The sequence below is a fragment of the Aulonocara stuartgranti genome (assembly GCF_965226115.1).
Source record: "Aulonocara stuartgranti genome assembly, chromosome: 9".
In the NCBI taxonomy this organism is placed as follows: domain Eukaryota; kingdom Metazoa; phylum Chordata; class Actinopteri; order Cichliformes; family Cichlidae; genus Aulonocara; species Aulonocara stuartgranti.
The window spans coordinates 33,975,150-34,000,000 of record NC_138960.1 but is presented as its reverse complement, the minus strand read 5'-3'; the positions used below and the strand labels follow the sequence as shown (position 1 = coordinate 34,000,000).

The following is a 24,851-nucleotide window of genomic DNA, read 5'->3' as shown; positions in this document are numbered from 1 at the left end:
GGTGTGGTGCCTGTTATCAGACCCGGAGTTAGCAACATCCCAACATCCGAAGAGGAGAGTCCTGGCCCCTAGCCCTGCCAGTGTAGCAGAAATGATGAGGATGATGATGCAGCAGCAGCCGTTCTTCTCTGCGTGAGTAGCTTAATGTTGTTCGTGTGTAATTTACGTTGAGTAGGCTAACCAGGTTATTACATTAATGCAGGTAAGGTGAACTAGCAAACATCATCATAGCTACATGCGGCTGTCTTCTTGTTTGATGGCAGATACTCCCTTCACCCTGGCCAAAAAGGCTAAAATGACCAAAGAAAAAGTGGAAAACAGTTAAACATGAGAGGTTTAGGACAAAGTTTGTGTTTTTTCCATTGTTTAAGCACTGCTTCCAGCTAAGAGTGATACCATATATGCCCCATAGCTGCAGAAAAGGCTAACATTGTTATCTTTTTACAAAAAACAGCTGAACATGAGAGGTTTTTGGACAAAGTTTCTGTTCTCCATTCTTTAAGCACCGGCACCGTTTCAAAAGTACCGGTTTGGCACCGGTATCGGATAAAACCTAAACGATACCCATCCCTAATTTTGACAGACAGCAAACTGTGATGAAGAAAAAATAAGTATAATAAGTATTTTGTACAGACAAAAGTAATCTGAGTATTTTACTGACTGCATGTATCCATTGTGTTGTCATAGATGGTATTTTGTCCCTGTTAGTCTACAACTTGGGAAACACTATGAATGCTGTGATGCAAAAGTAAGAGTGTGATCAAAAAGTTCCAGAGACTGACCTCTAAAAATCGGGCCCCTGATTTAAAGTCCCAGCAAACATTTTGAAATTCAATAACCATCAGGACGTGTTCTCTCTACGTCTCGTCATGGTTGGAAGAAAGCTCCAGAATAAATGTTGTTGCGATGTCGGAGATAAAAACTCACTGTCAGTTTGAGGTGTTTATTTAATGTTTAATGTTTCCTGGACGTCAATCTGTCTGTAGTTCAGTTTCTGCAGATGTTCCAGGGACTTAACATCAGGGTTTCAAACATCTTTCCTGGGTTTGACTGTTCAAGATCATCGTCTTGTGAACCTCAGGATGACTTTCAGTACAACATCTATTTTTAGATCTCTCATTCTGTCCCGTTGTACCTCTATGATGCATTCCAACAGTGTGACTCCTCTCCTTTGGACAAATTCTGTTGCACAGGTTTGGTTGTAGCCGAAATCTCAGCTCTCATCACTACGAGCTTCCTTACACAATTCAGGTCAGTTTCTATGCAGGTTTTCACAGTAAAATCACAGAGTGCACAGTAGCGAGCTTGGATTATACTCTGTTGTGGACACGTACAGCTGGAGACTCGATGGCCGAGTGATCATTCCTCAGTAATACTTCTTTTAGGTTCGGTGCCTGGGCACATTTGTAGTTGGTGCGCGTTTTTTTGCATGGGCACAAAAATCAGGCAGGTATGTTTCACGTCCGCTCAGACTCTCGCATTCAAACTCGTCAATGGACAGTGAGTGAGTCACGTCACAGGGACCCAAGCGAACCACAAATGTGGAAACTATAATGTCAGAGACGTCCTGGAAGAGATCTAAAAATAGCAGCGGTGCTGGGAGCTTCTTGGGCATTCCTGAGAGGATGACTTTGAAGAGGAGATTGCCAAATTTAAATCAGGGAAGGGTTTCTTGTGATGGACCTGCTGTCTGAACTCTTTAATCACACTTCATATCTATTTTTTACCCTTGCTGTGTAAATTCAAGGTCTATGTTAAATGTGCAGTTTATGTATAAGAAGAGAATGATTCAGTATTTCTCACTGTCAGCAGTGTCACAGTTGTTGTCTTAGTGCAGCAACTTCCCACTATAAATAAAAGAGTGAGAGACACTGAGCGACAAAGAGAGGCACAGAGAGAGAGAGCGAGAAAGAAGTTCAAACAGCCTCCGGACAAATAATCAGCCGTGGCTTTTGAACCTATACACACACACACACACACTCAGAGATGTGTATGTTTAGACGCTCACACTTTCTTCCAGTGTTCTGGGCAAGTGGCACACAAAGTTTATGATGCACACCATACATATGCATGCACTGAGTCGGAAATCGACCCACTCCCCCGTCTCTCTCACTCCGGGTGTTTTCCGCCTAGCCGTCTTCATAAATGACACTGACGTTTTTATCTGACTGTAGTGGCCTGAAGGGGAACGAGAGGTAGAAATCTTGAGTCACCGAACTAACCAAGCAAAGATGAGACAAGAAACAGAGTTTTATTAACACAATCGGAAATGGAGAAAGAGAGAGACATGCTTAAAGCTTCAGGATTTCATTTTTGAGCACTAGAGGGCAGAAAAGCAGCAGAAGATGATATAAAGTAATCAAAAGAAAGTTTTAGCTTCTTTAGATTTTTTTATTTGCAAATTACTTAGTTATCTCTGCTGTGTTGCTTTATCATTATTTTGAAAGAAACTGCTTGAATAAAAAGTTTTCTCTTTCTAAGAAGCTTTTATTTTGAAATGTAAGAAGTAAGTGTAGCTATTTATTGGCTCATAGCTTAACACAGAAATTAAGAATTGTGAACTTAAACTGAAATTAATTAGGGAAAAATAGTAAGAAAAAACAAAAAATAACAGAGTAAGAATTTAAGAAATGCTAAAATGTCTGTTACTTTTTCACGGGAACCTTTTCTGCTAAGTTCCTGCTCTGCATTTCGAATATCTTCTTGGATTCTCTGAAGTAGCTTTGCATGATTCCTAGTTCAAATTCATCCTTATTTGTCTTACTGGTGCTGTTGTAGCACACATACACTGTATAGAAAAATGGAAAAGTTCCAGTAATGTCCACTTGAGGACATTAGTGGATCTGCAAGTTTTCCAACCCCAGACGTTGTTGGTTGATTGCAGCCTGTCAGCTCATCTTCAGTTGGAAACAAGTTGTTTAAGCTTCTGCCCCTCCCTTTAAGCCAACTTTCTCCTGATTGGATGCCCATCTTAAACTGAAGATTTAAATAGCTGGTGGATGGAGCTTATCTGCTCACAGCATGGGCTGCGACCTCATTACTTATTAAATTATAAATGACAGAAAAGCAGAGGACGTCCCCTTTATTTCGATCATGTTTTTGTTCTTTGCACAGTCTGAAGCTACTTTGTATTTATGTGTAGAAATGTTGTTGTTTACTGTGTAACCGAACCCTGTAGATCTCAGTGTTGGGTCTGATGGCTCAGTACATCTCAGTGGACCACATCACCACCATGCGTGTGCTGAGGACATTAAGAGCTCTCCGTCCTCTCCGGGCTGTGTCCCGCTTCGCTGGTATCAGGGTAAGAATGAGCTGCGTTCACCTGCAGCTCGACCGACCTGAGACCTGCTGCTCGGTGCTGGAAATCATATGTGTCGTGGCTTTAAATGTTTCTGGGTTTGATTGGGAGGTGATGCCATCCTGGCTTTAATCAGAGGTGATATCTCAGACTGTTGTGGATACAGGTAGTATGTTTAACACCTAACCATCCCTTTTACAGCTAAACATAAACCCTGAAGCTGTTTAAAGCAGTCGTTCAGTGATCTGCACATCCATCTCTATAAGCACTCAGTGGCTTATCAAAGTGTCACAAAACAGTCTGCTTTATTGTCTTGTTTTAAAAGCCATGGATCACTCAGGACTCACTCGACCAATCAATAAACACATTTATTCTTTCTCATTTCTCCGGTTCTTTGTGCTGGCTTCCTAGAAGAGTCTGTAAAATAACCATTTCCTTGTCTGCTTGCAGCTTCACCTGAGAAAGGTTTCAACAATGATAAAAAAAATTGTAGCAGTGAGTCCTTCGTCATGAACTCAGTGATCACAAACCATCACCCTTCCTTTTTCAGGCATCATCATTCAACTGCAGCTTCGTCTCCTGGATCAGAACTTTCTCTCACTTTCCCTTCATTAGAATAGAAGTTAACTGTCCTGCTTCTCTTTTCTTTCCCTTCCTCCTTCTTCTGTCTCTATATTCCTGTCCCTATCTTTTTCTGTCCTCTCTCTCTCTCTCCTCCAGGTCTCATTGGTCAGTTTGGTAGCCAACACATTGGGTTATTCAGACTTAGCAGCCATCAAATCCCTGCGGACGCTGCGGGCCCTGCGGCCCCTCAGAGCCCTCTCCAGATTTGAAGGCATGAGGGTAAGAGTCAGTATTATCAAAGCAAACACATCTGGGCATCAATGTCGAGAGTCCAGCTGAATGTCAAAGGATTTAGTGCACTTATGCTTTAATTTATCACTAAAAACAGGAAAAAGTAAAAGATCTTGGGTAAAAAAAGAGCTTCTCCTCTACATATATTTTCTTTGCAATTACATAGTTCACATTAAATATACAAAAAAAAGTGTGTTAAATTTATAATGATCAACAAATTAGCAATTTTTCAATAACATAGGCATTGGCATTTAAAATAGACGATAAATACAAATTTCAAAATAAAAGAGATATAAGAGAATATATATATATATATATGTGTGTGTGTATGTGTGTGTGTGTGTTTGTGTGTGTGTATACATATATATATATATATATATATGTGTGTGTGTGTGTGTGTGTATACATGAAGGTATTTGTTGTAGATTTTCTGCCGTGCTTGGGATTATTGTCCACTTTCATCTCATCTGTCCATTGGAAATCCAGAAGTCTTGTGGTTTGTTCAGGTGGAGTTCAGTGTTTTTCTGATGTGCTGTAATGGACTTTAACATTTAACATGCTTACTGAGGCCTGTAGAGTTGAAGATGTAGAAGCAGAAGGTGAAGCTCTTGGGGGTTTTGCAGTTTCTTTAAGATAAGATGAAATAACCTTTATTAATCCCACACATGGGAAATTTATTTTGTTACAACAGAAAGTGGACAGTGCAGCATTGCACGGTCTGACCTTGGGTTGATTTTCAAGTAAAGTGGCTTTATTGTCATTTCAACCTTGTGCGGTGGTACAGTACACAGTGAAACGAGACAGTGTTCCTCCGGGACCATGGTGCTACATATAACAGACAATCAACGCTGGACTACATAAAGTGCGAGTGTCCAAAAATTGCAATTATTTGCCGAAAAATTCCCATCTGGGAGGATTGTGGCATTGTGTTAACTCATACACACTTTTATGGAGGAGCTCACACTGATGATCATCAATTAATCAAGTGTATTTCATCAGCAGCATGTGGCTTCTTTTAAGTCCTATGGAGGTAGTAAGGATGTACTTTTACATGACTGTGTACTGCTTTCTGATTGGTGAGAAAAACGGATCAACAATGGAAAACGCATCAGGGATTCATACCGCTGCATATTATTGATCTACAAATCAGAAGAAAAAAAGAAGGGCAACTTAGTTAACAGTTTGTGCAGGCTGCCCGATGGCTCAAAATTTAGATTTATTACCGTATTTTCACGACCATAAGGCGCACTGTGTTAAAAGGCGCAGTCTCAGTTATGTGTGCCCTTACTGTATTTAACACACACATAAGGCGCACTGGACCATAGGGCGCATACAAGTACCGTATGCGTATTTAAAAATAAAGCGGGAGCAAACCTGAGTTCGGTACCTTACTCACATTTTTATTACCAATAATCGTCATCATCAACAACACACAAGCATACAAGTGTACGTATTTAAAATAAAGCAGGAGCAAAACTGAGTTTGGTACTCACATTTTTATCATCAATCAAACCCATCGAAGTCCTCATCCTCTGTGTCTGAATTGAACAGCTGCGCTAAATCTACATCAAACATGCCAGGTTCACTTTCTTCACTGTCAGAGTCACTTTCCGTGCCGTGCGGCTCCTCGGAAACGATGCCGGCTTTTGCGAAAGCTCGAACAACAGTGCCAGCAGACATGTTAGCCCAAGCATCTACAATCCATTGGCAAATTGTGGCGTAACTCGCCCGGCGCTGCCTTCCACTCTTAGTGAAACTGTGGTCTCCATCGGTCATCCATCGCTCCCAGGCCGCTCGCAGCCTTACTTTGAACGGGCGGTTCACACCGATGTCCAGCGGCTGGAGTTCCTTTGTCAGGCCTCCCGGAATGACAGCAAGCTCACAGTTCATTTGCTTCACAAGTTTTTTCACATCGGCTGTGAGATGGGCACGCATAGAGTCACAGATTAAGAGCGATGGTGATGCGTGGAAAAAACCACCTGGTCTCCTTACATACACCTCCCTCAGCCACTTTTTCATCATTTCCTCATCCATCCAGCCCTTTTCATTTGCCTTAATGATGATTCCTGCTGGAAACTTCTCTTTAGGCAAAGTCTTTCGCTTAAAAATCACCATAGGCGGCAGTTTCTGTCCATTAGCATGGCAGCCAAGCACAACAGTAAAAGAAGACTTTTCATACCCCGTTGTGCGTATCGCTACCGTGCTGGTCCCCTTCTTCTCCACAGTGTGACTCACCGGGATGTCAAAAGTGAGCGGGACCTCGTCCATGTTTGTGATGTGGCTGGGCTGGATGTTTTTGTCGCCGATGTGTTTGCTGCAGTAGGAGCGGAAGATGGCCAGCTTTTCCTTATAATCCGCTGGAAGTTGCTGCGCTATCGTAGTCCTGGTCCGGATGGAAAAATGGCACCGTTTCATAAAACGAAAGCACCAGGACGGACCTCCTTGGAAATGTTCAACGTTCATCTCTTCAGCTAGTGAAACTGCTTTTAGCCGAATGGTGACCGTCGAAACGCTTCTCCCGCTCGCTCTTTGCTCGATGATCCACCGCTCGAGTCTTTCCTCCAACTCGGGCCACCTCGCCTTATGTCCACGGAAACTCAGCTGCGTTTTCTTGACCTGCCGGAGCTTGTTTTCCAGCTTCCTCCATTTGCGAACCATCGATTCGTTTATCTTAAATTCTCTCGCCGCTGCTCGATTTCCATGTTCCTCCGCGTAGCTGATGGCCTTCAGTTTAAACTGTGCTTCGTAAGCGTGTCTCTTTGCCATTTTCAGGGTTGTTAAAACAACGATGTCCTGCATAATGCACATACCTGTTCTTTTATACAGGTATGTGCGATTGTCCCGGTATATACGATCAACGCCCACACTTCACCCTTTAACGTTCTCATGGTGTTCTCTACTACGTCCTCCTTACAACACATAGGGCGCACTGCGCTATAGGGCGCGCCGCACTTTTTGAAGAAAATCTAAGCCTTTTAAGTGCGCCTTATGGTCGTGAAAATACGGTAATATATGATTCAAATAGAAAAAAGTAACTGATCTATCAATAAGTTAAATTACAGTAAAAGCAATAGTAAAAATCTATAATTTATTGTATAAACTGTTTTTGCAGTTTAGTACTTCTCCATAAACAGATCACAGTTAATGCTTCTGAATTAATAAATTAAACTTAAACATTTAAATTTACAAAAAGAATGTGTAATACAGTAGCTTTCTAAAAATATTTTTTCACGGAAGATATTTACATCATTCGCCTGTAATTCACACATAACAGCAAATTACTGTAAAGTAAATGTATTATTACAGCAGTTTTTATTAGTGTAACACAGCTAATCTGTTCTCTGGAAAATTCTAGAATTACTGACTGAACTGAATTATTTAGATATAAAGGAAGATAAATCAACTAACTGAAGTGAGGACATGTTTGTGCCCAGGTGTGTTTGTAATGAACATCCCCTCAGTGTTTTCTCACCGTGTGTCATCCTATCATTTCTTATCTGTCACTTCATATTAAACTTTACTCTCTGCTTCCTGCTCTCTGACGGGTTCATCTTCTTTTGAATTTAGTTCTTTCTTTCTTTTTGCTGTGTTGTTTTATTGCCTCCTGTGAATTTGATGTGTATTTTTTCTGATTTCTCTTTCATATTAACTTATGTCCATCAGCCTTTGTGAGCAGGAGACAAATATCAAGTTACTGTTTGTGTTTCTGTCACCAGTATTACTGTGAATAGCACAGAGTCTGTGTCCTGCAAACACAGTCTCCTGAAATGAGGACGAATGTTCCTGACAGCACACTCCTTTCACTTACATTCAAATATTAGCCGTAGCTGTGGGTAAATATTTGGAAACCACGCCCCTGTCCTGCAAAAAGACTAACGTCAGACTTTAATGACAAATTTAGAAAACACAAAACTATATTTGGTTCATAGAAAATCATTCTCACAATTTTGATTTCAATTCTTTTGTGTAGAAATATATTTCAAAACATGAAAAACAAACATAAAACTTACAAAACTAAGTAAATGGGCAATGTGAATGGTGGGAATTTACGAGGAAAGCTTTTATGTATCAAAGCTCTCACAAGAGAATATGTGGCCTTATAATGTTTAAAAACATGGAATTAATTTTGGGGTTAACATAACAATTATTTAACACATAACATAATTGTTTTTTTATTAAACCTAAAGAATACTTGAACTCTTCGGTTCATCAAACAGCAGCTTGGGGTTTGCAGGAGACAGACTCGCTCTCTGGAAGACTAAACAGATGATTTTCTGTGTTAAATTTAAAAATGCTCAGCACTCAGCATCACATTGCTTACTCAGCAAGGCATTCTGGGTATAAAAAAAACACAAGACGTAAATGTGCTTTGTGAGTGCAGATGAGGACGACCAAACACACAAGCTGACTCACCGCCATCTATAGATCTGCAACAATAGGAAGCAGGACGGTGGATTTCTCAGAAAAATAAAAATCACATAATGAAGGAGAACCGAGTGATTAATGGCACTGCATTTATTTCACATGGGAGCAGAATTTTCTACTTCTTGCATGTCAGGACTCATCAAGTAATTGGCGAAAACAGTCATGTGAGTTCACACTGCCTTTCCTTTTTTATAAAAGGCTGATAAAATAAATCAAATCATGACGTACAGGATTCAACCTAAACAAGGCACACGAGCTGCATGGCTGGTTTCAAACCAGTGGACACTGTAAGGTCAAAGGCAGAATTTAGCGGGTGAATCTAATCAGCATCATCAACTTAAATATAAATTAATGTCTGCTAGATTTGATGTAACCTAGTAACAACCCTAGATATAAGCAGCCCGATACTGCATCACTGTAATCTTTGTCAGAACACTGCAAACTAACCACTTTAACCTGCACTGAACTGCATAGTATCTGTATGCAACCCTTAAATAAAACAAACTTCAAGTACCTTCAAGTCGGGTTTGCGTCACATAAACCTCTGTGAACATTATGTATAGATCCACTGTCTGATTTTAAAACTCCAAAATGAATTAGGACGTTCAATGCCACACTTAAATGTAACTTAAAGAAGTTGGGATTTTAAGGTTGTAAAGAAATGCTAGCAAATAATTCCAGAGTGTAAATCAACATAAACATGTCGGATGAATCTACTCAAGAAATTCACATTTTTAAGTGTTGAAAAATGTCAGTTTCTTGAAAAAAAAATGAAGACATACAATTAAAAACACAAATGATTAACTAGTAAAATAATGTCACATTAATTAAATACTGTATGTATTTAGAAACTGTGTTCTCTCCCATATTAGGCCTCAGTTTCACAGGCTGGCGATCTGCTGTCAGCATCAGGTTGCTTGTGAAAAATGAGTATTCTCAGACTGGTTGGGGAATGGTTGCTGGAAGTTGCTGGCTGTTACTGTATGAAATCGGTTGCACAATCATGAAAAATGCCAGCTTTACTGCAAAGGGATAATCATTTGCCTTCAAAGGTGAACGGTTTCATTTTGTGGTACATCTGTTAGTTTCAGCGAGTCAGGATCTTCCACATAGAAGACCAAGAAAAGCACTGTATACCTCTTTCTGACCAATTCCACTTAGCAACAGCAAGCAACAACTCACCAACTGGTCACGAAATATACTTTAATAAAGCAACCGATGGTTACCGTAGTGATTTACAACTCTGCAGCCTTTTCTCGACCCAACGTCGAATTTAAACTGTCACTTTTTTCCTCTGTCACATCCGACTGAAAGACAATAAAGAAGATGGACGTAGCCTCCGAGTCCACAAAGTGAAGCAAATAAACACTTTCCTGATGAGTTTATTAGGGGTGCAACAATACTTGTATCGGTATTGAACCGTTCGATGCAGTGCTTTCGGTTCGGTACGCATATGTATCGAACAATACAAAAAATTTTATTTATTTTAGCAACTTTTCTTCTGACGATGCTGGCTGTGCTGAGAGCTCAGTGGATCTGCGTTCGACTACTCCGCCTAGGCTGGACTGTCGAGTGCAGATCTACTGAGCACAGCGCAAGCTAGCAAGACAGAAGTTAAGCTCTCCTTGCAACATGGCAAATTGAACCTCCCCCACCCTCATTCAGATCTGGCGTTTGGAACTATCTTGGTTTTCATGTGACGTATGACCCTGAAGGTAAGCGAGTCATGGACAAAAGTAAAACAGTATGTCGGATGTGCCACGCAATGCTCAATTGGTGGGAACTAGTGCGTTAGCGCAGTTAGCTCGTTAACGTGTTGACGCCGTCCAGCGGTAACTCGTTAAGGGAGTTTTGCCGCGTTATGGCGTTAACGTCATTTTAACGAGATTAACGCTGACAGCACTAGTGGGAACACAACGAATATGACTGCACATTCACAGCGACATCATCCTAGTGCAAAGACAAGTGGAAGCAGACAAAAACAACAAGCACGCATGCTACAAACTTTACCCGAGTCATTTAGACAGCCGTTAGCACAGGATTCTCCTTATGGGGACCTGATATGTTTAATATGCTGCTGAGAATATAGCCCAGAAGAAGCGTATAGTAGAGCTTTTATTTTGGAAAGAGACATTTCTCTGTAATAAACTCTCTTTTCCAAAGATGACTGATTTCTCCATCAGATAGATTTTTTTATTATTATTATTTTCTTGTTTCAGCAACATTAAATTTAAAAACTGTATTTTTGAGCTAAAATATATATTTATAATTTTAATAAATGACAAATTAAAAAGGCATGAACATTTTTTTGTATCAAAAAAATATTGAACCATGACACCAAAGTATCGAATCGAACCATGAATTTTGTGTATCGTTGCACCCCTAGAGTTTATAGGCTTGGTCGCTCATCTGTAGTCATATTGGGGGGAAATGAAGTCGGTTTTGTACATTTTGGTCCATGAAAAGTGTCACAAAGGAGGATTATACACTTTCACAGTCAGATACACCAATCACTTGTCACCAGTTTTAAAATGCCAGTGCTCATCTTGAGGGTTCAAAACAGGACTTGATGAACCAATGGGTGACTCACAGTTTACATGTCCATCTTTTATACTGTCTATCATCCAACTGCATGGCGTGCTGTGTTGTTAAAATTAATGTGTTGGTCAGGTGGTCATTCATTGTTGGCAACACTGATGTTGTCTGGTCTAACTCTGGTCTCTGATCAGTTTCTGGGTTCATCCATCTGTTTGAGCATGTTGATTTTGGTTTGCTCCGCCACCACCTGATCAGCAACACACTGAAACCTTAACATTTACTGTAACTAGAGACCACATGTAAATGGTTTGTCTGTACGTATGAATGCTGGTTTCCGTGCAGGTGGTGGTCAACGCTCTGATCGGCGCGATTCCCTCCATCATGAACGTGCTGCTGGTCTGTCTCATCTTCTGGCTCATCTTCAGCATCATGGGCGTCAACCTTTTTGCCGGGAAGTTTGGCCGCTGCGTCAACAGCACGGGCCAAGTCTACGACGCTTCTGCAATCACCAATAAGTCGCAGTGCGAGACCCACAACGACACCTCGACGCACTACTGGAGCAAAGTCAAGGTCAACTTTGACAACGTGGGTGCCGGGTACCTGGCCCTGCTACAAGTGGTAAGATACTTTATGTTTACTTATTGGAATCAGAGACTTTTATGATCTCCACTTTTTTTGTTTTTGGCTTTTCAAATTTGTACTTAGATTTCTTTGGTTTCCATGAAAGATTTATTTTCAGTTTTTACTGGTCAAACGTGTGCCAAGGTTCTCTCTTTTACTAAGGTATAAAAATACAGATGTACACACAGATCCTGGTTAGTTAAATAAAAGAAAGCTTCTAGTAGCGGCTCTTTGGCCAACATTTTCACGTTTGCATTAATTTAATAAGGTAGCCAGATAATTATGATGCACGGTGAATATGCACAGACTTATCATGCATAATGAGGCCAGAATGGAAGTTTCCCACATTTCCCACCGCTGCCTGTGCTTCTGTGCTCTGTAGAGAGAAAAAGTTGGAGCACTTTTTTTAAAAGCCATTTTCACAGTTGGCAAAGAGAGATGCCAGCTTGGGGTTTTGCTGCACAGTGAGTCATGATTCATTATGTGACCTTTCACAAAGGTCACTTTTAAGTTGTTATTAGACACCTAAAAGCACCCCCAGTGCTTTATTTATGGCGTGGGTCGCAGCTTTCCTTGCCTACTTTGTGTTTTCAAAAAATGCATTCAGACCCAGAGACCTGGAGAGAGTGACACGACAGGAAATGTGTAGGATGTTTTCAGACTCGCCACGCCAGCCGCGGTTCTTTTACTCTTTTTATATGTCCTGTTTGAAGACGCGTTCCCTGGGAAGTTCTACCCCCTACAGATCTCAGTGCAGCTGTGCAAAACAATCACTAGCACACACACACTGAAACAGGATCACGAGGCAGAGCCGCAGATGAAAACGAAGAACAAAATTCTGTCATTGCGGCGCCTGTGTGAAGCTTTGAGGGAAACAAAGAGGTTCGAGTGAAGAAATCGAGGCACAAAGTGAAAAATCCTCTCCTTCAAAACAAATTAAAGCTGAGAGTCTCCTCCACATGCCGTAGGAGGATTGACTTTTCCGCTTCTCCCGTCCCTCTCTCTCTCTCTTGATCTCGTCTTTTCGTTTCATCAATTTGTCGCCTTAATTTTCCTCCCACACCTGTCCTTCATTGCTCTTGCTTTTGTCTTTTCCACTTGTCCACTCTGCCTGCCTCTCTTTGTCCTGTTAACGTTGCTGTCGTTCCACAGCCTTCTGTCTTCTCTGTCATTTATGAGAGCAGTTTTAAACCTCACATTGCCTACAGTAAGTGGCAGGTACACAAACTGCAATTTGAATAAGTAACACATAAGCTGTGAATAACTGGGAGGTACTGATGGGAAAAATAATTGAAAATCTGTTGGGAGGTTATTATTAAAAAAATAATACCTCTCACGGTCAGTCACAGCCGTTAATCTTCATCTGTGTTTCCGGACATGAATTTATTTAGAGTCACATATTTTTGATTAGTTATTTCCAACGAACAGGTTTTGTTGTTGGCAGCGTTTTCATGCATGCACCTCACTCTGTCTGTAAACATGATCAGTGGAAAACCATTGAATGAATTCTTTTTTGTAAACATATATTTATTGAATTTTGGTTTCATAAACATCAAACACTTTAAACATATGGCAGTAAGAAAGCAATAAAAACACAAGACACTCAAAAAACAAAAACAAATTAAAAAAATTATACTTAAAAAATTAAATATATATATATATATATATAAAATAAAATACAATAAAAACAGTAGAGGTTACTTTATACATTCCCAAATTTAGTTACATATTTTCATTACCCCGCTCTCCCTCCAGTTCCTCAACTTCCCCAGTCTTTAATAGCTCCAGAACAACACGTCCTCACTCCCGAGGCGTAATATATTACGCTAGGTGACAAATCGTCAACATGTTACGCTTCTGGGCAACCAACAATACATGGGCTGCAATACATGGCTGAACCGTGTCATTTGACTGTATTTCACCCATAACCTGGCATGTACCATAACAACGCCGAAGGTCGCCTTTCGCATTCCTCAGGAACGCTGCGGGACGTGACAAATCATCAGGTTGTTACGCCTCGGGAGTGAGAACGGGCTGTCCAGAAACATCTTCCAAATGTATGAAAAATTCTAGTGATCTTTTCCTAACCACATAGGTCAGCTTCTCAAGAACTAAACTTGATTTTACATTATTTAACTATTGGTCAAAAGAGGGACCAGTTGAATGAATTCTGATAAAACTGTGGGGGGATGTAGAGTGGACTCTTAACAATGGATTCAAATTTGGCTGACATCAACCGAGGTCAAAGTAAAAATATTTTTATAGAGCTATTTCACTATATTTCTTACTGCCATTGTTTGTGACACCACGTAGGGCTGTGCGATATGACCAAAATCTCATATCCCGATATAAGAATTATATCGTCCGATAACGATATAAATCACAAAAACGTAACATTTTCTGTAAATTCTGTGAATCGCGGGCAGCTCGACTTGCGGGAAGTGTTTCCAGCTGGGCGCCATGTAGCTGGAGTCGAATGTTTTAACTGATGCATGAAACGATACATTTTTAGACATAAGTTGTAACGGACGCCGTTTTCTTTGTGAGTATTTATTACACGGCGTGCTGCGGGGAAAGCCTGTTCTAACGTTTGAGTCTAAGATTTATTTTTTAGCACCTGACGGCTCTTTTTTTACTTCTCATCCGTAAATAATCTGCTCTTTCACGTGATTCAGTTTATTTTGAAAAGTCTCAACAGGATCTTGAGCTTTATTGTGAAAGGTTTATGTGGCACATAAATGAGCGGACACGCGATGCTGTTACCGTCGTTGTTGCTAACGTCAACACATAAAAACAGGTGCTTATCCGTCCGTAGTGTGGTTATATTAAATATAAGAGAAAGAGAGAACTTTAAGAAATGAATATAGCCACTACAGTGACCATCAGAACCATGAAAACATATTGCCGTAAACAGTTTATTTTGCGACACCACGAAACAAACGATAGCGTAAAATGAAACGATGTTTTTATATCGTCATCCGATATAATCGTTATATCGAACAGCCCTAACACCACGTATCATTATATGTGAGGATCAAATCACACATCAGACACATACAATGTTCCAATCAATTCTTTAAAATGTATTTACCACTAAACATTTAAACAACTGTTGCAAATTCATTGTTTAGACACAATAAATATTTTCCACTTTTATAAGGCAAAAAAGGTCCATATCTGGAGGCTGCAGAGATTTGTGGTGGAGCAAATCATTTGGCCCACATGTCAGAGACGCACGTTTAAGTCAAATACAGCACAGATTTGATTTGATGAAATAAATATGTCTCCTAGTTCAGTTTAAGCATGAAAACCACTGGGTTAACTGTCTGCGGCTGCGTGTCACTTGCTTGTTTTCATAATTAGATAAAAATGACGTTCTGTTGCTGTTACTCCAGCTTTTCAACAACACTGTAAGATTTACTGCACATGTAACTAAAAGTCCAACGCAGGTACATAATGAGATATGAAATGAAAAGCCTTTATACTTATTATATTCAGGATACAAAGAGACTGGCAGTGGCATGTCTGCCTGGAGCATTAGAGTTAGAACGACAAACTTCACATGATGATATAAAAGAATTTACGATGAGTTTCTTGCTCTTCATCCTTTCGCTCTCTTTTCCTTTTCTGCTTTTCCATTTCTTTCTTTGCCTGTCCCTCCTTCCTGTCTCTCCATCTTCTGTTATTCAACACAACACGGACAGGGCAAAATACTGCAACTACAACTCCATTTCCCCCTCCGTCCTTTATATCTCTCCATCACCTTCCTTGCAAACCTTCATTTTCTTCTCTCTCTCTCTCTGTCTTTACTTCACTCACTCCTTTTTCCTTCGTTCTCGCTCTCTGACGCCCACCACGGGAGTCCTGAGAGCCTCCAATCAATCAGCGTCTGAGAGGCTTTTATTTTTAGAGCGACTTCAGCCAAGTGGGAGAGAAATGCAGAGATGGAGGGAGGAAAAGTGCACGTAGAATTAGAAATATTAAACTTAAACAGCAGTGAAAGAGAAGGCGAAGATGGAGATAAAAGGACGGAGAGGTTGGAGTCGAGGGAAATGTGGTGGATTTCACAGAGGAGGAGGCGAAAGGACCATAAAAAAAGTTGTGGAACGGCGTGCTGCTGCTTTCACCGTCAGCCTCCCAGAACTTAAGAGTTGCCAGAGTACGGTCGCCTTGGCAACCAGTTGCTCAGCACATCTCTGTTTTTGGCTGGTCGGCGCGGCAACAGTTGGTGGGGGCAAACCTTCTATTAGCATCTGGAAATATCTCCACACTGCAAAAAGTGATGCAGACACTTTACTGAGATTCTGAATCCAGTGTGTTCTCTCAGTTAATCATCAATAAATAATATTATACGATATGTATGATTTTTAATGGTCTCCTGTTAAAATTCAAGTTAGCACAGCTGAAAAGTGTCACTTCACGCCATCACCTTCCCCAAAATAATGGGTTGGCACCGCTTCCTCATGATGTCAGTGAAGGTGCTGCTTCTCATCAAAGTCACTGTGGAGATAACCCAACAGCACTCAGCACGAAGCTCTCCATTTACCGCTCAATCTATGTTGCTTCCTCACCTACAGTCACGAGCTCTGGGTGGTGACCAAAAGAGAGAGGTTACAGATACCAGGGCCAAAAAGGACTCTCCTTCTACCTGTGGCTGGGCACTCCCTTAGACACAGGGTGAGGAGCTCAGCCATTTGAGTAGCCCCTGCTCCTCCACATCTAACGGATCCAGTTGAGGTGGTCTGGGCACCCGACTAGGATCAAAGACGGAGTGACCAAAAGATAATTTAAGATGACTGTGTTACGCAGCTGGCTGTCAGTGGTGGGATTTACTTCTGACCGGGCGTTGTTTATGACGGAGCAGCTCAGTTATGGAGACTCAGCACTGCGCTTCAAAAACCACACAAAATAATGTTCAGCAGCCACCCGTAAATGTCATCGCTGACTTTTTAACATCCTTTTACAGCGTGAACCCTTCTCACTGACAGCCCATAATAACAACAGGTGGTAACCCGCGGTGACAAGCTGATTTCAGGTCTAAATGTGACAGACAGCAGGTGCCCACTCAGACCAAAGTATCCTGTTTCCCTTCTTTCTTCTCTGTTCCCTCCATCTCACATCCTCTCTCGGCGAGGACGGAAGTCCCTAAATGGACCTGTTGATCCTTCATTGAGAAAAACGCAGCAGCAGTACTGCTCTCTGCTAATTTTCTGATAAAGCAGGAGGTTTGCTTCAAGACCCTTTTTGTTCAGTTATTCTCTTGAGTGGAGGAAATGTGCACAACGTCGCCTTGGTGATGTGGGAACAGAGAAACTCGCTTGACATCCCCAGAAACAGAAAGAACAGGAGCTGTGATTTTTTTTCTCTCTTTTCTATTGATAAGCATCTGAAAAGTAGAGAAGAGATTTTATTTAAAGCTGCAGTCTGTGCAGCTAATGGCTGCTTAAAGTAGGCGGTCCGTTTAGCACATTAGCATTGAGTGTAGCCTCATGTAGCCTCATGTAGCCTCATGTAGCCTCATGTAGCCTCATGTAGCCTGCAGGTGTTGCGAATTGTGATTTTACTAAACTGAAAACATGAAGTCAGTGCAAACGGCTCAACCTGAAATCCCAAATCAAAAATGCAGCCTTCTACAGCTGAAGAGACCAAACACCCCCGACACCCCCTTCCCTGATTTTGCACATGCACTAACATCTGCCGCAGATTCCCACCACCCATTCCTTTTGGATCATAAAGCGAGGACAATCACTGGATGTCTTCCCTTCATGTCAGGTTCATGTAAAGCACAGGTGTCAAACTCCAGGCCCCGAGAGCCGGTGTCCTGCAGGTTTTGATCCAAGACAGCTGATTTAAACGGCTAAATGACCTCCTCAACATGTCTTGAAGTTCTCCAGAGGCCTGGTAATGAACTAATCATTTGATTCAGGTGTGCTGACCCAGGATGAGATCTAAAACCTGCAGGACACCGGCCCTCGAGGCCTGGAGTTCCGCACCCCTGATGTAAACGAACATGTTTCAGTCCTGAGTGTTCAGCTAAGTTATTCTTGCCTCTCCCAGAGAGTCATCTCGGACTTTTAAGTCTCGACATCTTAAAGTCTTTCACATGCAAACATACATACATCGGGTCAGTGGGTATCAGCCTTCTGTCCTCAAAAAACTGAATAAAATTTGTACTTCGATCACAAGTTTGCATGAACATGAACTGAATAATTGTCTCTTATGGAGTGGGAAAGTTGTACATCTCCCTACACTAAAGAAATCAGTGGTTCTGTCTCGCTACAGTTGGTAAGGTTAAAGTGACAACAGTTAACTTATTTCTGTGATTTTGTTTGGTTTCAAGGCAACGTTCAAAGGCTGGATGGATATCATGTACGCAGCGGTGGACTCGAGAGCTGTGAGTAACGACAACATTTTGAATGTGCACGTGATTCTGAATCTTTTCACGTTCTGAATAGAGTAAGATTCAAAGTGAGTTCAGCATCACTTTTAGCACCTCCTCTGGACATTAGAGGAACTGCAGGTTTCGCCACTTCAGCGTCATCTTTAGTTTTCTTCTGTGGATGTTGGCGCTCGATTAGGACTGGAAACAAAAAAGGGTCAAATTAAAGTTCAATGAAAAAGAAATCTAAACAGATTGATATGATGTCGTGTTAATAACTGATAATGTCTTTAAAATGTCAGATGTGAACAGGATTAAAGGTGGAACAAACATTGAATACAGTCAAACTGAAACTCAGAAACAGATCCGTGTGTTCCCTGAACAGGTGGAGGAGCAGCCTATCAAGGAGATCAATCTATACATGTACCTGTACTTTGTCATCTTCATCATCTTCGGCTCCTTCTTCACCCTCAACCTGTTCATCGGTGTCATCATCGACAACTTCAACCAGCAGAAGAGAAAGATAAGTACCACGGCTGACACCAGCGTCACACATGGCACAGGAAACGCACGTTTACTTTCTACAGCTTCGCATTTTAAATCAAAGCAAAAGCGTCTGAATATATATTAACAGGTTTGCAGGTTCTTTGTAAGAACATTAGATGGCAACCTTAAGTCTTATAAAATAACATAGATGTTGCTTGGTTTGTTTACTTAGGAGGACAGGACATCTTCATGACCGAGGAGCAGAAGAAGTATTACAACGCCATGAAGAAACTCGGCTCCAAAAAACCTCAGAAGCCCATTCCCAGACCGATGGTACCGACACACAGCACGTCCACCTTAAAAACAGATTCAGTTCTACATGATACGTCCAGAAATGGTTTCATTGGTATTGTTTCTGTTCAAACAGATTTTGAACACTCAGTTTTAATTAACAGTTTATTAAGTATGTTAAAGTTAACTTTGTAAGGACAGAAGCGTTTTTTATTATCAAGTCGAAGCTGAATGGAGGAAACTACCTTTAAATATGTATGTAATCATTCCAATGATGATCTAAAATTAATTTTGACCACTTTTGCTTTTTTTCAATTAATATTTGACTGCAAACACAATAGGTAGGTTAGTTATTAGATTTCACTTTTCCTCTGTACACCACCACAGTGGATTCTTTCAGCTTTAATTTGAGGGGTTTCACAAAAGTGTTGCTTTAACTGATTAGGAATTACAGACATTTTCACACACAGTGTGAATTAACTGGATAATTGACTGGCCAGCAGTCCTGTGGCCAGTGAAGTATCAAAGCGTTAAGTTTGTATTTTATAGCTTTTCACTTTAAATTTAAATATCAGGCCGTGAAAGATGTCGATGGAAGTGAGCGATGCCATCGTTAGGCTGGAAAGACAAAGCAAGACGAGTCAAACTTTTAAAAGTGGCTCAACAAACAGTCTTAAAAATGATGACTGCACTGACCAGCTCAACAGTACCAAAATGCCCTAAAGGACAAGAGAAGTGGATGATCACAGAATTCTTTCCTTAGTTAAGAAAAACAATTTGACAACATCTAACTGAATCACGAAAACTCTAAAGAACGTACGAGAGCCATAATCAAAGTCTTCAATTTAAAAAAAAAAACATAATAAAAGATGCAAACCACTGGTTACACTCAGCAAGGTCTGATTAGGCTTCGACAGAAAACATCTGAAAGAGACAAGAAAGAAAGAAAGAAAAACCTAAAGACCGAAGATGAATTTGTCCCAGAATGATGGGAAGAGAAAAAACGGCAGTTTCTCAGGATAAGAGAAATTGAGGAGAAATCAGAAATGGGATCTTCTTAAATGGCAAAGTCAGTCTCCTGATCTCAACTCGAGACAATGTTTGCCCAGTTAAGACCCACAAAGACCCACAGCTTCTGGTGATGGTCACAGTTTCTAGACTTCAGGCTGTCATTAAATGCAAAGGAGTTTCATCCAAGTATTAAAAAAATGAAATCTGAACTTGGATCACATCATAGTGATCCAAGTTCAGATTTTCATTTTTTTAAGAGTTTTTTTAAGCAAAATTAGAAAAATTGTGCCACTGTGCAAACAACATATGAACCCAACTGTTCAATAGATTAGAGATTACGTCCTGTGAACATCTGAAATGTGCAGGAAGCGTTGTTGGGAAAGTGTATGACAGATGTAGCTGTAGTAAGACATGTATGTCATCTTCAGTTTATCGACTGGCCTTCAGAGGAATGTTTGACTTACCAGCATATCAGAAAACAGAGCAGCCTCTCACTGAAGAATCTGTTTACTTAAAAAGATCTGGACCATTAATATGAGTGTACTTCACAGTGACGCACAACATGCCCTTTATACCTGATAAGAGATGTTATGATATACACCTATAGTATACCTCTGTATGTACCTCAAAATTCACCTGAAGATCAGCTTCTACTGCTCCAAGAATTTAGACGAGCCTTTCTAGGAAACTGATAGTTTATGAGCCTTTTTTTTTTCAGTTAACTGCTACGTTAGTGGGTGCATAATAAATGTAGCCACAACCACACTTTCCATTTCAAGTAATCAGTACCAAACTATGCAGTAATTATGTTTGTATTATACATCTAACCTCTTACATTTCTAGGAAAAGAAAGAGTTTTTGTGGAAATTGAACAACATGAAATCAAGTGTTTTTGTCAAGGTTTTCTTTTTAATCACTAATCATTAGCTAAACTGTGGCCGGGGCTCAACAGCAGTTGATGTTGAGTTTAAAAAGCAATCTAAAAACTTCTATTTTGTAAACTTCTAATTAATTTAAACTAAGATTCAAGTTTTAAAACATTTTCTTCTGATATTTATAAAATTCATATAGTAGAGTTTCTTGTAACTTGCCTGAGAAGCATAAAGATAAAAATATAAAACTATGCAGTGAGCTAATATATCTAATGTCTGCCTGACAGTTATCTGTCAGCAGGATGGCCATCCGGGCAGTCTTGATGTTTATCCTGCACAAAGGTCATCATTGCTCACATTACAGCAGAACTGCATGAATCTTGCTGCTGTGTCACGCTCCAGCTGTTTACTTACATCAAAGTAAAGAAGGCGACGGATGACAAATTCTCCACGTTCTCACGCCCCAACCATGCACACGTACAGAGATTCCTTCAGTCCTTTACTTTTGTAGAAATGTAAGTGTAGAAAGGTGTTAGACTCCTTATTGGTGCATGTAAACACAATAAGAACAATAAGTCAAGTTTAGGATTTGTTTCAAAAACATACATGATACACATAAGCACAAATATGGGCGTCCCCCTGAGTATATGTCTGAGCTGGTACACTTTTAAATCGCAGGCTGTTTTATTTACATCAGCTGAGCAGCAGCTGTCAGCAGTCCCAAGAACCACGCTCTGAGACACTTGAACTCTCCCCCTCCAGATCGGGTCATCGACCCTCTCCAACAGACTTCAGATCTAAAAACGCACCTCATCTGAAGGTCTTTTTCAGTCCAGGTTCAGCTTACAGGAGCGTCTCAGCATCATTAATCAGCCTGCAGGTTCCATGTCCTCTCAAAGTCCATTATTCGTCTTAAAACTGAATAATTAAATGGTCGCTTTCCTGTTATAGCAGCAAGAAAAGCATCTAATAACAGAATAATACGATAACTTATTAAAGCAGAATAACTCTCAGAATACAATAGACAGAATAGAATCCCCAAAGTAGAATTACTCAATTAGAAATGAGATTCTCGAGAATTTGTTAGAGTTAAATGTCTCTATAAGGGAGAGAACAAAGTAGCTGGTAAAGAATAAGAAAATCAAATGGAAATAAAATATTAACTTAACAAGTACAACAAACAAACGTGGCAGTATAAAATGAAAATAAGATGTGCTTTTTGCTGTTACGTTTAGCATCATTTGCAGTAAATTACCTGCGACAAACCTTCGGACCTCATGTTCACCTCACTGGCACACACTCTCTCTGACTGAGTCACCATGCCAGGCTGGTTGTCTTGTTGAGAGGATGGCGATTAATTGCAAACCTTCGCCGAGCTCTTTGAGAGGGATCCCAGTCAGGTTGCCTCTCTCTTCTGCAACCTCTCAGAACTCTAAACTTTTGGGCAACCAAAAAGTGAATACAATCACTCTCCAGCTACCAGTTTTTCCTGCTTTAGTGTGACTGAAGGCTAAGGTGTCCCTTGCATGAACGTCTGTCACAACCCTGTGCAGCATATTAAAGAAGCTCGGCGCATGAAAGTGTCAGATTAAAATTGAAGTCTCAAATTAGAGAACAGATTATTCTCGTCTGGACAGAAAGTTGTTGAATTAAGTGGCAAAAAATTCTGCATCTGCCTTTGTGGCAGCGAAGCCTGTAAATGTCTGCTGTACAGCACTTTGATTGGCGTCTTTAATGACTGGCTTATAAACAACCTGACGTGGCTTAGCAAAGACAGAAACACTAAATGGGGGTTTATCGGCTAACCGAACATTCTTGCTTCTTAGAACGCTCTGCAGGGCTTCTTCTTCGACCTGGTTGGGAAGCAAGCGTTCGACATCATCATCATGGTGCTGATCCTCTTCAACATGATCACCATGATGGTGGAGACGGACGAGCAGCCGCCTCAGATGGAGAAGATCCTGAACAATATCAACCTGGCCTTCATCATCATCTTCACTGCCGAGTGCCTGATCAAGATCATGGCGCTGCGTTGCTACTTCTTCACCGTTGGCTGGAACATCTTCGACTTCGTGGTGGTCATTCTCTCCATCGTGGGTGAGTTCGGCTTCAAAAAGATTTTGAGCCAGATTTACTAAACGGGGTAAAAAGCAGATGGTCCCCAAATCCATAAACAGTGCTCACAGGTGCGGTTAGTTTCACACAAAATCTGCAGTGTTAAGCACAGGCACATTCAGTTCATTTTAATAACAGAAAGAAAAAAAGAGCAGTGTCTTGTGAGTGCAGAGTATTTCAAACACAGACATAAATCAAAGTATAAACCAAAGCTTCCTAGAAAGTTGTACATTGTGTTGATCTATTGAAAAATAATAATTGCAGTTCCAATAATGGCCTCTTGAGGCAGGCTTTATTTTATGAAAATGCTCAGATTCACAGCATTAAAAAGTAAGTTAACAGCATGGTAAAAAAAACTTTTATTACGTGTTTAGATATCGGTAAGGTTTAAAGATAAGGATCTCCAACTGGAGCAAAATAAAGACAACTTTATTTTAAATGCGGTGCAGCAGAAGGACTGATGTGCAAAGTTTCCTCTAAAATAAAGTGACTAAAATCTGTCACATTTTTGACGAATCAACTTCTAAGAGTTTTTTTCTAAGAAATTTTGAATTAAGGAGACATTTCACTTACCTCTGACATTACCGGTACTCAACAAAGAGCTGCTCATTCATCGTAGCTAACTTTAAGGAAATAGTTTCTAGGAAACTAAAATGTTTTCTTAAGGTTTTTTTTAAAACTGCTGGTGATTAAACTACAATACTGAAACTGTGAGGCAGTATTTCAAAGTTCTTCTTTTGTTCTAAACTTAGTTTAAAATCATTTTGACCAAAATACAAGCTGAAAGGAAAGATTAAACAAATCATCTTGCTTTCCTTCATTATCAGACATGACATGTGTCAAACTTATATACTGCTGTTTCACATAACTTACAGCTGACATAAGGCTTTGTGTGTGTGTGGAGCTCATGATACCCCGCATGTGTACACATGTGTGTCAGCCATCAGCTGTGGCAGCAGAAAACAATGGGACGTCTGCCTGACAGTTATTTGTCACCAAAGTGACCATGTGGTTGGCCTTTATGTTTAACCTGCACCAAGGTCTTGTGCGGTCATGTTACAATTACACACACACACACACATACACACAATAACACACATGACAGGCAGTCTGCAGGGACAGCACAGAGTATCCCAAGCAGTTAATTCAGCTATCAGTGTTCATACGTCGCGTGCGCTGCTGCTCCTGTTCGCCTGACAAGATTGGGTGTATGTGTGTAATTAAGTGTGTGTCTGTGTGTGTGTTAGTGTGCATGCTGAGGCGAGGCTGCATGGGGGAGGTGAAGGTAACAGCAGCAATCGGAGCTGCCACAGGGCGGTCCCTGAAGACAAATCAAACATGATTGCGTCTGTTCTGCGTCTGTGTGTGTGAGAGAGAGATGTTAGGATGGAGGGCATAAGCTGAGTTGATGTACGATGTGATGGTGATTCCCTCTCGACTCCCTCCACTCCTTCCTTCCATCACCTATAACTTACACAGGGAGGTGAATGAAAGAAAACAGTATTTGTGTGTGTGTGTGTGTGTGTGTGTGTGTGTGTGTGTGTGTGTGTTTCCCTCTCCGATAACAAGGAAAAGACGGATGAATTACAGCGTTTGACTTGCTGTTAGTGGGAAAAGACGCCTCAGCTCTCCAGATCCAATTAGTCAAGTTGTAATCACAGCAGACCTGCCACATAAACACTGAGAGAGCCAAACTGAGAGCTTTTAGATGATGTAACTCACAGGAATGCCAACACATTAAAGAAAATTCAATAGTCTGGAGGTAATCAATTCTTAGTTTGGTACATCAGAAAACAGTTCCTTTTCAAGTATCACTGCTTTTTATTAATTGTTATATTTAAGCCAAAATTATCTAAATTAGGCACTGCAGGTAGAACCAGTGACTAATAGCTAAGACCATGTGATAGATGGAATGACCACTTTTAAAATTATAGTGTATAAACGATGGGCATGCCCATCT

General features: G+C 40.6%; 1 protein-coding gene across 2 annotated transcripts in view; it reads left to right on the top strand.

Annotated features, from left to right (window-relative positions):
* Nucleotides 1–24,851, top strand: part of LOC309714133 (sodium channel protein type 3 subunit alpha-like) — a 279,618-nt gene that overhangs the window by 243,934 nt on the left and 10,833 nt on the right. Inside the window, exons 26-31 of one of the 2 annotated variants that reach the window (XM_082546328.1) lie at nt 4,019–4,141; nt 11,459–11,734; nt 18,078–18,131; nt 18,502–18,639; nt 18,831–18,935; nt 22,603–22,873. In XM_082546328.1, coding sequence (XP_082402454.1) covers nt 4,019–4,141; nt 11,459–11,734; nt 18,078–18,131; nt 18,502–18,639; nt 18,831–18,935; nt 22,603–22,873 — 967 coding nt within the window. Of the gene's footprint in view, nt 1–4,018; nt 4,142–11,458; nt 11,735–18,077; nt 18,132–18,501; nt 18,644–18,830; nt 18,936–22,602; nt 22,874–24,851 lie in introns of both variants that reach the window. The other variant, XM_082546327.1, reaches the window with a different exon arrangement.